At 35.3% G+C, this 15,741-nt stretch overlaps 1 protein-coding gene across 1 annotated transcript; it reads left to right on the top strand.

Moving 5' to 3' along the window:
- Window positions 1-80: 80 nt before the first annotated feature.
- LOC149797276 (uncharacterized) lies at window positions 81-14,132 on the top strand. The gene is made up of 9 exons (XM_089960386.1): window positions 81-250; window positions 881-947; window positions 1,662-1,739; window positions 7,380-7,490; window positions 8,122-8,311; window positions 9,384-9,503; window positions 11,399-11,566; window positions 12,349-12,488; window positions 13,815-14,132. Exons 1-9 carry the CDS (start codon window positions 189-191, stop codon window positions 13,974-13,976), a joined length of 1,098 nt encoding a protein of 365 aa, XP_089816512.1. The 5' UTR covers window positions 81-188; the 3' UTR covers window positions 13,977-14,132.
- The last annotated feature ends 1,609 nt before the right edge of the window (window positions 14,133-15,741 follow it).

Raw genomic sequence — 15,741 nt, 5'->3', positions numbered from 1 at the left:
TCTGGATGTTGCGTGCTACCTTAAACGGTCCAACCAATCAAATTCGTCTGCTGTTGACAAGGAAGTTGGATTCCGCGGCTTCCAGAGACCAACCTGGAGCGACCACAATAATCGAGATAGGTTACACCGCTGTCCTGATTCGATGACAGTCTCCGATCGCAGAATAGCTTAAATATTTGAAGAAAATCATGTTTTTGCTAACATTGTTATTGAATGCAGCCGCAATTCTTTTTATCGTTGAAGGGAATAGGTGAGTAACAATATACCTAAAATGTGTATTTTTGGGGTCGAAAAATGCATATTACACAAACAGTTGTGCTAGTTAGAAAACAAATCAACATCACCGATAGCTAAAATATGGAGAAAAAAAATTCAGTGTTTCTTACAAATAAATTATCTCACAACGATCAATATGTATTTGTTTAAAATAATATTTTTTTTTACTTTTTAATTCTCATATTGCTGTAACATGCTCCATTTACCAAATCCTAGACGATGCATGTTTTTATTAAAATTATAGTAGCCGATGTTTAGATTATTTTTCAAACTTCCTAGTTTTTTAATTTATATTATTTGACTAACAAAATATGAATTTACATCCGTCAAATATTCAAATAAATTTGATCATATTTTTAAAAATCTGCAAACCTGTTCGGAACAAAATCACAAAAGAACTCGGCATATTGTAGAGAAATCCAGATGTTCAATTAAATTCAAATGCATTTGTTTACAAAATACACACACAAACACAAACACACACGCACGCACGCTTTTCTTTTGTAAACTCTGTTCAAGACCCAGGTAATAACTGCTGACCTCAAACACTTTTATAATTGCAGCGACATATCTGTTGATAATATCGCCTTTGTTTTCCATACAGTGTTTTGGACATACAGTACCCAAACGTAGGAGTGGACGCAATAGACAATGGAAATATCACTCTACAGGTAAAGGCCAACAAAACTACGGTTTTTCTTAATCATTCTGTAGTATGTATGTATGTATGTATGTATGTATGTATGTATGTATGTATGTATGTATGTATGTATGTATGTGTGTGTGTGTGTGTGTGTATGTATGTATGTATGTATGTGTTATGCATGTGTGTATGTATGTGTGTATGTATGTATGTATGTATGTATGTATGTATGTATGTATGTATGTATGTATGTATGTGTGTGCTCGCGTGCGTGCGTGCTTGCGCACGTGCGTGCATGCATGCATGTTTATATGTATGTGTGTGATGTGATTTGGATTTTTAACGTAGCTTTAATAATTTTTCAGTCATATCGCTACGATGTCTGCAGTGTGGCAGTTTGTAGTGATCTCTAGCATAGGGGCATCATGCCGCAGTCATATTGCATGATGTCCCACCCAGTCACATTATCCTGACACCAGGCCGACCAGTCCTAACACTAGCCTCTTAATGCTGAGCGCCAAGCGAGGCAGCTGTTAGTACCATTTTTGTAAGTCTTTGGTATGACTCGGCCAGAGATCGAACCCACGACCTCCCGCATCCGAGGCAGACGCTCTAACCACTAGTTTATATGTATGTGTTTTGTATTTATCTGTCACGATATACATATACCGATTAAATTATTCCATATTTTAATATATAAAATAGGATCTGGTTTTAATGTCATTTGCTTATCTGCTTTTAGTCGGGTGATGGAGGCAGTATCTACATAAACCCTGGGCCTGGAGGACAAGTCTACCTGGAAGGTGTAGACATTGTTAAGGTCGGTAATACTATAGTCAATGAGACAGTGAAACTTTGTTGATCCAAACATTTACGTTTTCATATCGTGATTAATGCGGAATAAAGATTATGGAAACGTTATCATTATTTCAAATAAGTAACCCGAACCTGTAAAATTCGTGACCAATTTCGCTTTATTGCTTTTCACACTGAATTCAGATCATTATTTACGTTATTAAATCTCTTTGTTTCTTAAAAGATTAACATCATAAAGAAAATGACATAAACAAAATATTTTCATGAATAGTTCTAAGGCATTCTAGTTTAAAGTTTATTTAATGTCTTAAATGGCATATAAATTGCATGGAAAATGGCATATTAATTGCATGGCAAATGACATATTAATTGCATAGAAATGGCATATGAATTGCATGGAAAATAGCGTATAAATTGCATGGAGAATGGCATATGAATTGCATGGACAATGGCATATAAATTGCATGGAAATTGGCATATGAATTGCATGGAAAATGGCACATGAATTGCATGGATAATGGCATAAAAATTGCATGGAGAATGGCATACGAATTGCATGGAAAATGAATTGCATGGAAAATGGCATATGAATTGCATAGAAAATGGCATATGAATTGCATGGAAAATGGCGTATTAAAAGATAAATAAAAGTGGATAATTAAGATACATATGTCTCTTTTGAAAACTAAAGCAATATAACACATATAAAGAAACAAAGACAAACAGTTGTATTTTCCATTAAACATGCATACTCGACTAAATATGAATTTATTAATTAATGAAGTTTATAAATAATCTTAGAATTAGAACCGTTACGGAACATATGTAACTTCTGGATAGCATTTCAACGCCTTGATATTCAGTGCTTGCTGACCTAACAGCATTTGTATTTATTAGGACAGAATGTTTGAGTAAAAGTATTAATATTGAAATTTTCTCTAACTTGTATTAAAAGTAATTTTTCATTAAATTATGTTGAAAGTAATTTTCCACTAAAATATATTGAGATTAATTTGATCTATGTCTGTACTACAACTTTATTCTATTTTAATAAATATTGCGCTTTATGACAAGTGCAAAACACCATAAAAATACATATCTCTTGTATCCAAAGGTCAGCAATTTAGAGATTTGGTGGGAAGCTGCTAAACAGGCAAATTACTAAATCCCTAATTGATGAGTAAGCTAGATGATTCATACGTTTTCCGTGTGAAAGGACTAGAGCCTTGTTCTGATTCGAAATGTGTCTAACACATGCACTGCGTATAAATTGAGAGCAGGCTTACGCAAAACTAATTCGTGCATCGAGAGTCAGAACAGCTCTGTCTTTCTTTACAGGTAAGAATCATCCGTGTTTGTAAACTTCTTTAAAGAATATGTACGTTTTAATATTTGAGATTTTAACGGTAAAATTCATATTTTTGCAACATTTTTGTGAGTTCTTTCTAATTTATATTGGAATGTAATGTTTAATTGTTTCAAAGAATTTATATTCATTTGTATTTATTGTATGTATTATTGGAAAAGGCGAATTCGCTACCAACTTTATGTTTAGATTTAATTTGGTGTGGTGTGACAGGTTGCTATGCCGCCACTGTGGTAGTGTGTTATAGTTGGGGTGAGGTGCTCCCAATATTCTATTTAAATTATTATACAAGTCCCATAGTTCAATACTCAAACGATGAAAATTTCCCACGTACTCTCCCTCCGCTCGACCCTGCATTATTTGATTAGTAGTGTGAGATAGCTTTCCACTTGTCCTTGTATTCTATTCATCTGTGTGTTCTTCTTTCCTATCCCTCCAATTCCTTCTCCTCTTCCTCCCGACTTTCTCCAAATTCCTTCTCCTCCTCGACTCCTCTATACGCTTCCTCCTTCTCTACTTTCTCCTCCTCAGCTCAATTTCCTCCTCCTCATCGACTCTCTCCACCAACTAGACTTGTCGACTCCGACTGCTCTGCTAGTCTCACTTCCGTCACCCCTCTTAGAGACTCGGGACTTAACGGAACCTCAAGTTCTGTCCCACAAAAAGATTCCTGTGAAAACACAAGGACGGTACGATATTTTCCTTAGCCCTCTCATCTCACACTACACCCAGCCTCTCATCAGATAACGGCAATTAAATTTCTTCGGTCGCGCATTCATTCACATCGAAATATACGTTATTGTATGGTAAAATAACGTAATAAAAGCATAGTATTAATTACTTCTTATACATACATCAATAAATTGCGTCACATCAATAAATATTCATAATCCCATTATACTAAACGACATCACAGCAATCAGACGCATTTCTTAACATTACAACTCATACAAAGTACACAAATATTCAAATAACCATGCTCTGATATACCCATACATCCATATTAACTGAACTTACACACTTCAACCATTCTCCAAATTCACAATTCAAGCATGTGTAAATTCTAACATATCACATGAATAAATGCATTAGTTTACTTCGAAGTAACCTAATAGCAAATTACAAAATTAATTCTGACCACAAGCTAACAGTCTACATAATTCTCTACATAATACTCAAATATGCCTGTAAATGAACATTACAAAGGAAAATTCTACGTACTAAATAATCCTAGTAATTAAGTATACTTACTACACATAATTATAATTAGAATGCCGTAATATTCTGCAAAAATCGAGCAAATAACTTACTGACCTTTACGAAGCTTTGTCTTTCCTCAGAATATCCTCTCTAAATTTTACCGGCAAATTACGAGTGGCTTCCTCAGAGTTAACCCTATATTGCTCAGCAATCTTCCTAGGCGAGACTAAAGTTTCGTTTGGTAGTTAGAAGCTATAATTCGGATCGAAATTGTTATCACTTCCTCTGTCTCAATTCCGATTGGGTGTCGTTGTGACCCGATTCAATCAAACTTAGCGGACAATGTCCTTCTTGCTGTCTGTCCACGTGGGGACGGATTTAGAACACGCCCCGTTCCCTCGCGGGTTCCTCTGACCTTAGGACTAAGTTCTAACGCATAGGTGGGAAGTCGCTTGATCTAATGCCTGTGCCGATCGAAGATGCCGGGTCTCCTCTCTGGTCACTGTGACCTTGCGTAAGAGATTAACTCTAGCCTGCGGCAATGTTCAGATATCAAACCATGGCTTGTGATAATACCTTAGCTGATACATGACTTACGAACTGGGGCTGAGCAAACGTGCATTTGGAAACGAAAGATTCTTTAAGTAATAAAGAACAATGTTTAGTAACCTATCCCAAATTAGTATTCTATTTTAAATTTAGTAAAATACATTTCTTCAAAACGATTGTTTCATTAATCGCAACTATTGATTTATATACTCTTTGGCTATCATGAAGTTAATCGAGATATAACTAATCTGTATTATATTTTAAAATGCAGAAATTATACAAATGTATGAAGTTGGTAAGCTCAAAGAAAAAGTGTATTCTTATATGTATTTCGTGTATTTTAAATATAAAGGTTTTATAGATGTATCTCTAGAATGGAGCATTATATATATATATATATATATATATATATATATATATATATATATATATATATATATATATATATATATATATATATAATTTAAATAAAATTCGTTCATTGAGAGCCAGAAGAGCTATGTCTTTCCTTACAGTCGCTCCCATTACCTCTCGTTCAGCCTCCTCAAGATGTAGCCATGTCTACACGGTTATGAGTGACACCCTTTGTTAAGAGAGCCTGAATTCTTTCTCTCTCTCTCTCTCTCTCTCTCTCTCTCTCTCTGTTTAAATTCCTTCTCATAGCAAGAAATGAGAAGAGGGTTATGATACACAAAATCATTTTCATACCATATTATAGTGAGAAGTTAGCAAATATGACAGTAAATGGTAACTGTAAGGAATATATGATTGAATCTTTAGGGACTGAGAATTTATTGTCTATTAAATTCTAAGATTGGCAAAGATCAAATTCTGTCTTTTTGTATATATATATATATATATATATATATATATATATATATATATATATATATATATATATATATATATATATATATATATATATATTCCGTGATCTTGTATTGATAGTCATTTATATTAAGTATCATTGATGAAGTACGAATCCGGGTAATTAAAATAATAAATTCCTCGATTTCAGAAGAAAACAATTAAAAAGATATTGAGCTCAAAAGTTCAAACTTTACTCTTTATCTAAAATGCTTGTCCTGGGCGTATTTTATGTCAGAGTAAAATAGGTGTGAATACATTTGTAGGAAATTGTTTAAGTAAGTGAAATTTTTTAGAGGTATATGAATTCAGACAGATTTTCTTTACATGGTATGATCCTGAAACACACAATATTTTGACCAAAATATATATCTATATCGCAAAAGTCATATGAATCCATGCACAAAATATAAATGCATATGACTTGATATCAGAATCAACAACGTTTCTGACAGTCTGCTTCAAAACTATTATATCATGCATGACATATCTTAAAATTTGGTGGAAAGCATCCACTTCTTTAAATATATGAGAGTAAATTCCAAAGCTAATTATTCCGTTCTTAGTTTCATCACTTTGTAGACTAAAAACCAAATTAAGTCCCTTCAATAAATATCTCAGTATATGGTTATCTATACAATCACAAAAGGAATTTACAATTTTCATATATTTTTAAAACACTTACATTCAAGAATATGCTTAGCATTAGTTCGTGGATGGGTTTGACGTGTGTGTTTTGGTTTTATTTTTTAAAATCTTTTTTCTTCAATGTTATGGTACAGCAGTGGTTCCCGACCCCCAGGTCGTGACAACAATCAGGGTCGAGAGGACGTTCTGTAGGGTCACCGAGGGTATTTTTATTTAAGGGTGGCACAAGTTGTCAAAATGTTGAACGGGGTCGTGAGGCACAAAAGATTTTTTTCGCGGCCAAAAAAGGTTAGGAATCACTGCAGTAAATATTATTTGTTCTGTAATAGCTTGTAGGACACACCGTACTAATTGTAAGGAAAAATTGGAACCAGCCTGAAAATGGGGGTAAAATAGAGTGTATATGGGTTTGGGTGGCCAGGATTGGTTGATAATGAAAGTTATTTTGTAGGAAAATCAATCTTTTGAGAGCTTATCCAAGTTGTAACTTAAAAAAATAGAGACATTGTTTTCTTGATGGAATTTTCGTTCTATACTGATAAATATAGGTGTGGTCATGAATATACAGAAAGTTAAAGTTATTGAATATTTAATATCATGGTGTTTACATACGTTTACAATGGGAACTGAATTAGTACCGTGAGTCCTGTAGACTGCTTCAGTGTCATAACAAAGATTATTTATTCTGTCGTAGTTTGTAGACAGACTGCTTCAGTGTTATAGCAATACTTATTTATTGTGTAGTAGCTTGTAGACTGACTGCTTCAGTGTCATAGCAAAGATTATTTATTCTGTAGTAGTTTGTAGACAGACTGCTTCAGTGTTATAGCAATACTTATTTTTTTCTGTAGTAGACAGACTGCTTCAGTGTCACGGCAAAGATTATTTGTTTTTAGTAGCTTGTAGGCTGCTTCAGTGTTATAGTAAAGAGTAATTATTCTGTAGTAGACTACTTCAATGTCAAGGCAAAGATTGTTTGTTCTGTAGAAGCTTGAGGACTGCTTTTTTTTTCAGATGATTGAGATGATCAAGAGCTTTCCGCCGGTTTGGATAAAAAATTCATCAGTTGGATTTTTCGGCACTTACCACGGAGGTGAAACTGTGGACGCAAAACTCAATGCAGTGGTAATTTATACTTCTGCTTCTTTACGGCAGTTTTAATCAACAAGCAGAGAACGAATATTATCTATCGAGACTTAGCCATTTTAATGAATCTCACACACACACACACACACACACACACATACTTGCATACAATGCTGCTACTACTACTATTACTACTACTACAACAGCAACTAATAATAAAAATAATAATAATAATAATAATAATAATAATAATACTGATAATAATAACAAATTCACATAATACATGCATGCATGCTTGTAACAGGTCACTTATTTATACTACAAATGAAATACATTTATATACGCCTCATAAGTATGTGGTGGTAACGATAAATTGACATCTATATACGAAACTATTTCATATCCAAAATTTCCTGATTTTTGGAGTTTCTACGGGCTTATAAGTTCACTTTAAGACATACTGGAATTCTCATTTTGATTGAACTGTTTTGGTTTTCCACTCACCTACGATAAAGTTGGCAGAAATAAACGTATAAAATAAATCGCTCATTGGAAAACAAAGTTAAAAACATGCGAATGTTGCTTCTGCTTGCCTAATGATTCTTGCAAAGTACCTGGAGGGAGATTTGATGGTAAGACACCTACAGTACTTTATTTGTGGTTTTAACAGGATCCAGGAGGAGGAAAAATACGGTATGAACTGGTGTCTGGGAAATTTCCTCCCGGCATCCAAATCGACCAGTCCAAGGGGGCTATTTCCGGTATAGCCCCTGACGCAACGGCGCAGTACACTGTCACCATCCGCGCGTGGAATGAGTACGGCAAGCTTGCCGATGCCATCTTCTCCATGGAAATAATAGGTAAACGCATCATCACAAGATCAGGCATGTGAGGTTACACATACCAATTCTAGGTTCACGATGCGACTGAAAGAGGTCAACTGCACCATGATGAATTAGTCTAAATATGAGACAACAAAGCGGAAATAAAATGGCTAACATCTGCATGTTTTTGTATTCACAATACTGTTAAACGAAACGTAAAGAGAGATTCCAGTACATAACAAGTTTACGTTCCTGCCAAATTAACTCGCAAGCTCAAGAAATGATTTGATGATTCAAGTCAAAACATTCATAAATTGTCCATGCTCAGAAGTGTCGCTATTTTAAATTTGTTTTGCAATTTCATTTACAAGACAAAAATATTAAACGGTTATCCTAGAAATTCTATTTTTTGCATGATAAAGACACTGATAACAAAAGTCGTACATAGAGGCAAAATACGTCTTCAGATAACTTAGCTTTTGTTAAGATAGAATTGATTACAGGAGTCCGGTGGCCTAAGTGGTTAGAGCGTTCGCCTCGGATGCGGAAGGTCATTGTGTTTGAACCCTGGATTAGTTATATCAAAGACCTTTAAAAATGGTACTAACAGCTGCCTCGCTTGGCACTCAGCATTAAGAGGTTAGTGTTAGGACTTGGCGTGGTGTCAGGATAATGTGACTGGGTGGGGCATGTTACATGTATGCGGCATCATGACCCAGTGCTAGACTTCACTCCCACACCACAGCCATCTTAGCGATCTCACTAAAATTGTTAAAGCTACGTTAAAATCAAACACACACACACACACACACACACACACACACACACACACACACACACACGAGTCCTTAAGGATACCATGTGAAATAGCTTAAGATAGATGTTAAAATAACAGTCACTGATATTATATATATATATAAACAGTCGGGCCACTGTTGTGAATAACCACTGCTACGAACCACCAAAAGTGTTTACATCGGTGATGTACATCATGCTATTGCAAAGTTTGCACTCGCTACAAAAGAAAAATAAAATTGTTTTTATGATCATATGAAACAGTTCAAATGAGTTACTTAGTTTAATGAACTTTAATTGCATCATCTTACAGAGACCAACCAATGCACGATGAATCCGTGCCAAAATGGGGCACTGTGTATTGACCATACGGGCGGGTACGGGTACCGATGCAACTGTTCCAGTTTGCATGGAGGAAGGAACTGCGAAATAAGTATGCTTTATATATATATATACCTACATTTCTGCCTTTTCTCACCCATCTAGCCAGCTTTGTACCTGCCTACCTGTTTACCAACAAATCACCTGACCCATCTAACTACCTATGTACCTACCCACATGTACATAAAACGTACACCCCTGAAATATTTTTGTATAGGTTAATGCTTGTAAAGCTATTTGTTTTGCTTTCAAACATGTTTGCAGAGTTAATATTTCAAAATCCGTAATAGGAATAACAAGGTATCAAATGGAGCCAGTTCAAAGACTCAACAAAATGTTACTAGTGACAAATGAATTGCATGATTTGTTGAAACTGTACAGATTGAAGAAAATTCATTACATGCGAAAAAAAACACAAATAGGAACTTAAATGATGTCATCAACCTGTAAAAATCTTATATGAATCATATCTAAACTGTCGTAACGGTACCTTCCAGGAGAGAACTCATGTTCAACGGTTAAATTGTCTTATATTTTGCCTCTGTAAAAAGATGACATGTCCATAAAAACAGGTTTTGTGGTCCCCTGAGTGTCCAGGATGGGTTCCAGAAATATTGTTTAGGGGTAGGGTAAAAAAGTAGAAATGGTGTCTGTGGGATGGAAACCTTGGTGGAGGCACAGGAAGCTCCCAAATTTAAGCATTTCCAGAGCATAATTGTTACTATTTAACTGTAAAGAAAATGTACTCTTGGAAACGTTTCGTTTGTTTCGTGCTCATTTCTTCTGCCCAGGCGCCAGGCGTACTCTCCCCTCTTCCGCCCCTGGCGTTCTTTAGAGACATGATTTCCCTTCAGCTCTATTATAACTGAACTACAAGTCAACTCTACTATAATTAACTGCTATTCAACTCTAGTATGATTGAACTACAGTTCTAATCTATTATAATTGAACTAAAAGTCAACTCTATTACAATTGAAATACAAGTCAACTCTTACAAATGAACTACAAGTCAACTCTATTACAAATGAACTCCAAAGTCAACTATTACAATTTAACTGCAAATCAACTCTATTACAATTAAACTACATGTCAACTCTATTATAATTGAATAACAAATCCACTCTATTACAGTTGAACTACAAGTAAACTCTATTCCAATTGAACAACATATGAACTCTATTACAATTGAACTGCCAATCAACTCTATTACAAATGAATTACAAAGTCAACTCTATTACAATTGAACTACAAATAAACTCTATTACAATTGAAGTACAAGCCAACTCTGTTATAATTGAACCGCAATGCAACTATATTACAACTGAACTGCAAGTCAACACTTACAATTTAACTGCAAATCAACTCTATTACAACTGAACTGCAAGTCAACTCTGTTACAATTGAACTGCAAGTCAACTCTATTACAATTGAACTGCAAGTCAACTCTATTACAACTGAACTGCATGTCAACCTTTTCTATATTATATACTTTCTTACTGGAAAGGATTTTTTACGTCATGGAGTAAAAATTAATTATAAAACAACGTGAAATAACAAATAGTAGCTGCACTTTCGTATTAATATATTTTAAAGCGTACAGACAAGGAAACTTATTCAATGAATAACATTTAGGAAACTTAATTTTCTTTTGAAAATTCTCTCATGATTTACATAGGCTACAAATCTGATTTTTGCTTGACAGGTATGCATTTAGTTTGGATTGTGTGGGAAATTGTTAGAAATGCATGTTGCCTTAACAGATCGTAATTTATAGGAATTAAAAAAGATTACCCTAAGAAAATATAAAGCATAACATTAAATCAGATTTTCCAATTTTCACATTTTATTAAAGAAGTCCATGCTAATTGTAAGAATCATTTTGAAATTATGCAGAACTTTGTGGCTTAATTACATTCTGTAAATAGCCTTTTGTGGATTAATTTACAGCATGCCTCAATAGTGTTGTCGGTGTCAGTGATCGAAACAAGATCCCCGACGCGCAGATGTCAGCATTCCTCACTAAAGATGGGTATGTGCCTCAAGACGGGAGACTGCATTTGAACTCCACTGTCTGGTGTGGACAAAACAACGATTCATGGCTACAGGTAGATCTTGGTAAGATTTCTAATTTCTGTCAATGATTGTCTCCACCTTTTCAAGAAACGTTGGTCATATATTTGTTTCCTTTAAAGCCTGTTGAGAGAAATAAATGAAACTTATATACTCGGGTATGGCAAATAGAGGGTGTGTCACCTACCACCATTTTTGGGTCATATATTCAAGGTTAGACCATCCTGAGAAAATTACTGAGACTGAATGGTGTCCACAAACTCTTCCACTGACAGTTTCAAGGATGGACTACACAGGTGCAAACTCAGTACATTATCAGTGGGTTATTTCAGGAACGTATGTTTGCATATACAAATGGACAAGGTCGTTATTTGTTTATTCTATTATCTTGGGTGAATAAAGAAAGGTGGAATGAAAGGAAAAGACTTACTTGCGATGTTGTGATCTTAGTGGGCACATGTGTTGCCTATATACATGTTATTGTATTCATTTTAATAACTTCGTCGACCTTGTCGAGAATAATACTGATTAAATTACATGAAAGGTCAATGCTGTTAATAACGACATTATTTTGCAAAATGGAACTCTTCGATCTCAGATGTCTGTTGCTCGATGGTGCAAATGTACAATGGACTTTCTGGACTGGTTCTGGACACAGACGACTTTGGAAACAAAAAGCCATTGGCTCACCAATAAAAACATCTGCAGAATAAATGTGTATGGATTTCATTATGCCGCACGCACGCACGTACACACACATGCACACATAATCATTGCACAGATCTCGACGAACTTCAGGTTGATTGATGTTTTATCCTCTTTTGCAGGCCAGATGACGGAAATATCTGCCGTGGAGGAACAAAGTTTTAGCAGTTACTATTATGTTAATTCATACTACGTCTCCTACAGCGCAGACGGAAAAACATTTCAGAACATTAACACTTCTCCAGTTAGTACTGTTCTTCAGGTAAGTGTATTTGCTCTCAGTTATGCTGTTGTTCATAATCGATCACAAAGTTTCTGTCGCATTCACGCTCTCTCTAGTAGAAAAAAAAATATGTTACAGGTTTGCGTGGTTTAGGGGTCACATTATTCTGTCACAATGAATCAAATCTGAATTGCCATTCTTATTCTGGGGTTATTTATCCATTGGTTTTGATTTGAATTCTGTATGTGATTAGAGAAGTTCGGTAGGATTCAGCTACTGTTCTGGTATACTACTTTGCAGAGATGATATGGACTAACATACCTTATGGTCTAGGTTTTCTATGATCCAGGGGTCATAGGGGTCATAGGGGTCTTATGGCAGCCATTTATTCTTGAAGACTATGAGCTGCCAATGAAGCGCGTGCATTCTCATAATCACCAGAAGCTGTGGTATTCAGCAAAGTTACATGTGAAGCTTGGACTGGTTCTCTGTTTCAGAAAACTTGGCGCCATGAATTACTGACTACACAATTTAAAATGAAATTGTTTAACGGAACCATTTTAAAACAAAAGATCTAAAAGGCATTCAAATTAACCATTGTCCTCTAACATTTCATTTCTTGGATCTAAATGAATGGAAAATCCGATGAAGATAGGACTATGAACTGTTCAATCATTCATCTGTCCATAGTAAACTTTTGACTGTTTATTTTTTTTCTTGTTTCGTTCACATAGATTGTATTTTATGTCATCGTGTGTAACAAAACATTCGTAAAGAATTCGTACAAAATATTGCTAAAGAATTCGTTTATAAAAATTGAGCAAAAAAAGACTGACCGAAAGGCATGACCTACTTAGACGTGAACTATTTCAATTAGCTTAACGTGGCATGGAAAACCAGCTTATCGGTTTTGATAAGTTGGGAGACTAACTAATTAATATGAATTGATGTTTACAGTGGACACTCGAGATGAAATGGTCCCAAAAATGGTCCCAACTTTTGAATTCCTTTTATCATGCTTAAAAATTCTCGATTTTTGTACTCTTTCCTTAACCGGACTAAATTTTTATAACACTGTCTATTGAACACTAGCTTTCTTTAAAATAAAATAAAATAAAACATAGCGAACAGTCTGCGAAGAAAACTTGTAGGGACGGAGTTTGCAATACTTTTATGTACAGGGTTTAGTTTCAATTGCTTCTGTATTTAATACATAAAATGTGCACGGATTGCTATGACGCTACATGGACTTTCTGGACTAAAATTTATCTCTGTGATTATTAATTACTTCTTTATTCTACTTATGTATGAGAATGTGTATGCTTATGTTGCAGAGATATGAAAATGTGTATACTTATATTGCAGAATTTCAGAGGGACGACCAGCGAATTATCCAACAAACACAACCTGCCATATCACGTGACAGCCAGATTTGTTCGATTTCATCCCTTATCATGGAATAAGACCTATTTCCCATGCATGAAAGTCGAGATATATGGGTGTGTAAGAAACACCCCACCTGCATGATTTGACAATGGGGTTTAAAACGTTCCCTGTCATGATTTTGTTTTTCAAATAAAAAAGTACAAAAGCAAATAAAGAAAAATTCAATCGATGAAAGTGCTCTCATTCATTGTCCATAAAAGAAAGTGTATTATATTCAATAAATACAATATGCCTTGACTTTTTCTTTTCATACTTTTATGTCATACAGTCCAATTGTCCCTAAAAATTGTATTTAATAATATTATTTCATGGAACTGATACATCATGACCAGTGCAGTGCAACATGGGAATCATAATTTCTCACTTGTCTCGAGTACTTAGGTCCGGAAAAGTACTACTTCACTTTTCATGTGGTAAGAAGTGTATTTTCTATCTATTTTTCATTAAATTCTCTTACTACAAGCTTATGTTGTGTACGTTCGAACACGGACACACAGGCACATTCAATATTTGTAATATTTATAATCACATCTCATATACAAACAAAGCATATATTAGCTGCACAGTTTTAGGTTTTTCTGTACACACACACACACACACACGCACATTGATTGGAAAAACCATATCGGAGCTATTAAAGTAGCAAACTTTGCATACCTTTACCAACCTGCACATGACGCTCCATCATAGCTTTCATTACGGTGACTCACCTGAGATGAATTATTCTTGGCCAGAATATTGCCAACTTCATTATGTTTTCAAGCAAGAACGACCAGGACACCATTCTTTTACTGAACTTGTGCAGATCATTTTATAAGGGTATCATTATTCTTTGACTTGGTTCTATTTTGTCCTAAATACTTTAGTGAGTGACTGAGAATTCAGTCATATTCCTGCGATTTCCCCCCTTTAGCGCTGTATCACTGCATCCAAATATTTCCAAGATGGATTATGTCAAACTGATCACCACGTGGTGCTCTCGCTTCTCTAGAGGTACTACTGCCACAATAAACTGATAGCAGCTAATGTATTTCTGAAACAACTGCTCTTGTGTTTACGTTAATATTAAAGGATGTGCAAAAGCAGCAGAACATATAGAAATATGAGGACTTTAGCCAGCCACTCTAGAAAAACCACAAAGTGTTCCGATTGATCTCATCATCAGACATCTTAAAATACTTGGTTCATAATATAATTTATTTTCTGTTCTTTTCGAATTAATCATCTGTTCCAGTCTCAGGATTAGGGGCCCCGAGTGGCCGAGTGGTCTAAAGCGCTCTTCGTTACGGATCACTGCCATCTCACCTCTGTCTGCGGCGGTTCGAGTCTCGGATTCAGCCAATGTGGGTATGTGAGAAAGCTTGCCAGTAGCTTCTCGTGGGTCGGTGGTTCTTTCCGGGGTTTTCCTGGGTTCTTCCTCCACCATTAATACTGGCCTATCGTGTGCTGAAAAATGGCGTTAAACCCCACAACAACAACAACAACCAGTCTCAGGATTCATGAGACAAGTGCAGGGGTTGTAAATCGTTACATCTGGAAAGCTCACAAGCAAATAAAGAGTTGTATTTGGGATGAAGGAAACAGGAGAAATGCACCAACCTTCAATGGCCAACAATCTATTTTACCACGCTGTGGGGTATGTGGTCAGTAGTTTTATGGGGGTATTTGGGATCATACAAGATAACATTAGCCAGTAGACTTACATTGATGCAGCTGTATGGGGTCATGAGGAAATCGTATGTTAAAGTGGTCCATAATTTTAACACAGGAATGGGTTTATGTGTCAAAAGTGTTTTTTGGGTCAAATGGTAACAGTGTTACAAGTGGCTGACCTCAACTGGGTAAC

Source organism: Sinohyriopsis cumingii, chromosome 6 (genome assembly GCF_028554795.1).
Source record: "Sinohyriopsis cumingii isolate HCF-2022 chromosome 6, ASM2855479v2, whole genome shotgun sequence".
Lineage (NCBI taxonomy): Eukaryota > Metazoa > Mollusca > Bivalvia > Unionida > Unionidae > Sinohyriopsis > Sinohyriopsis cumingii.
Note: the sequence above shows the minus strand (reverse complement) of the source record. Positions and strands in the feature narration are given on the sequence as shown.

Bases quoted from the DNA above. Each gene is read 5' to 3' on its own strand.
- LOC149797276 (XM_089960386.1), top strand. From the start codon at position 189: ATGTTTTTGCTAACATTGTTATTGAATGCAGCCGCAATTCTTTTTATC. The intron at 9,504-11,398 runs GTATGCTTTATA...ATTAATTTACAG, and splicing joins AGGAAGGAACTGCGAAATAA to CATGCCTCAATAGTGTTGTC. The intron at 12,489-13,814 runs GTAAGTGTATTT...CTTATATTGCAG, and splicing joins CAGTTAGTACTGTTCTTCAG to AATTTCAGAGGGACGACCAG.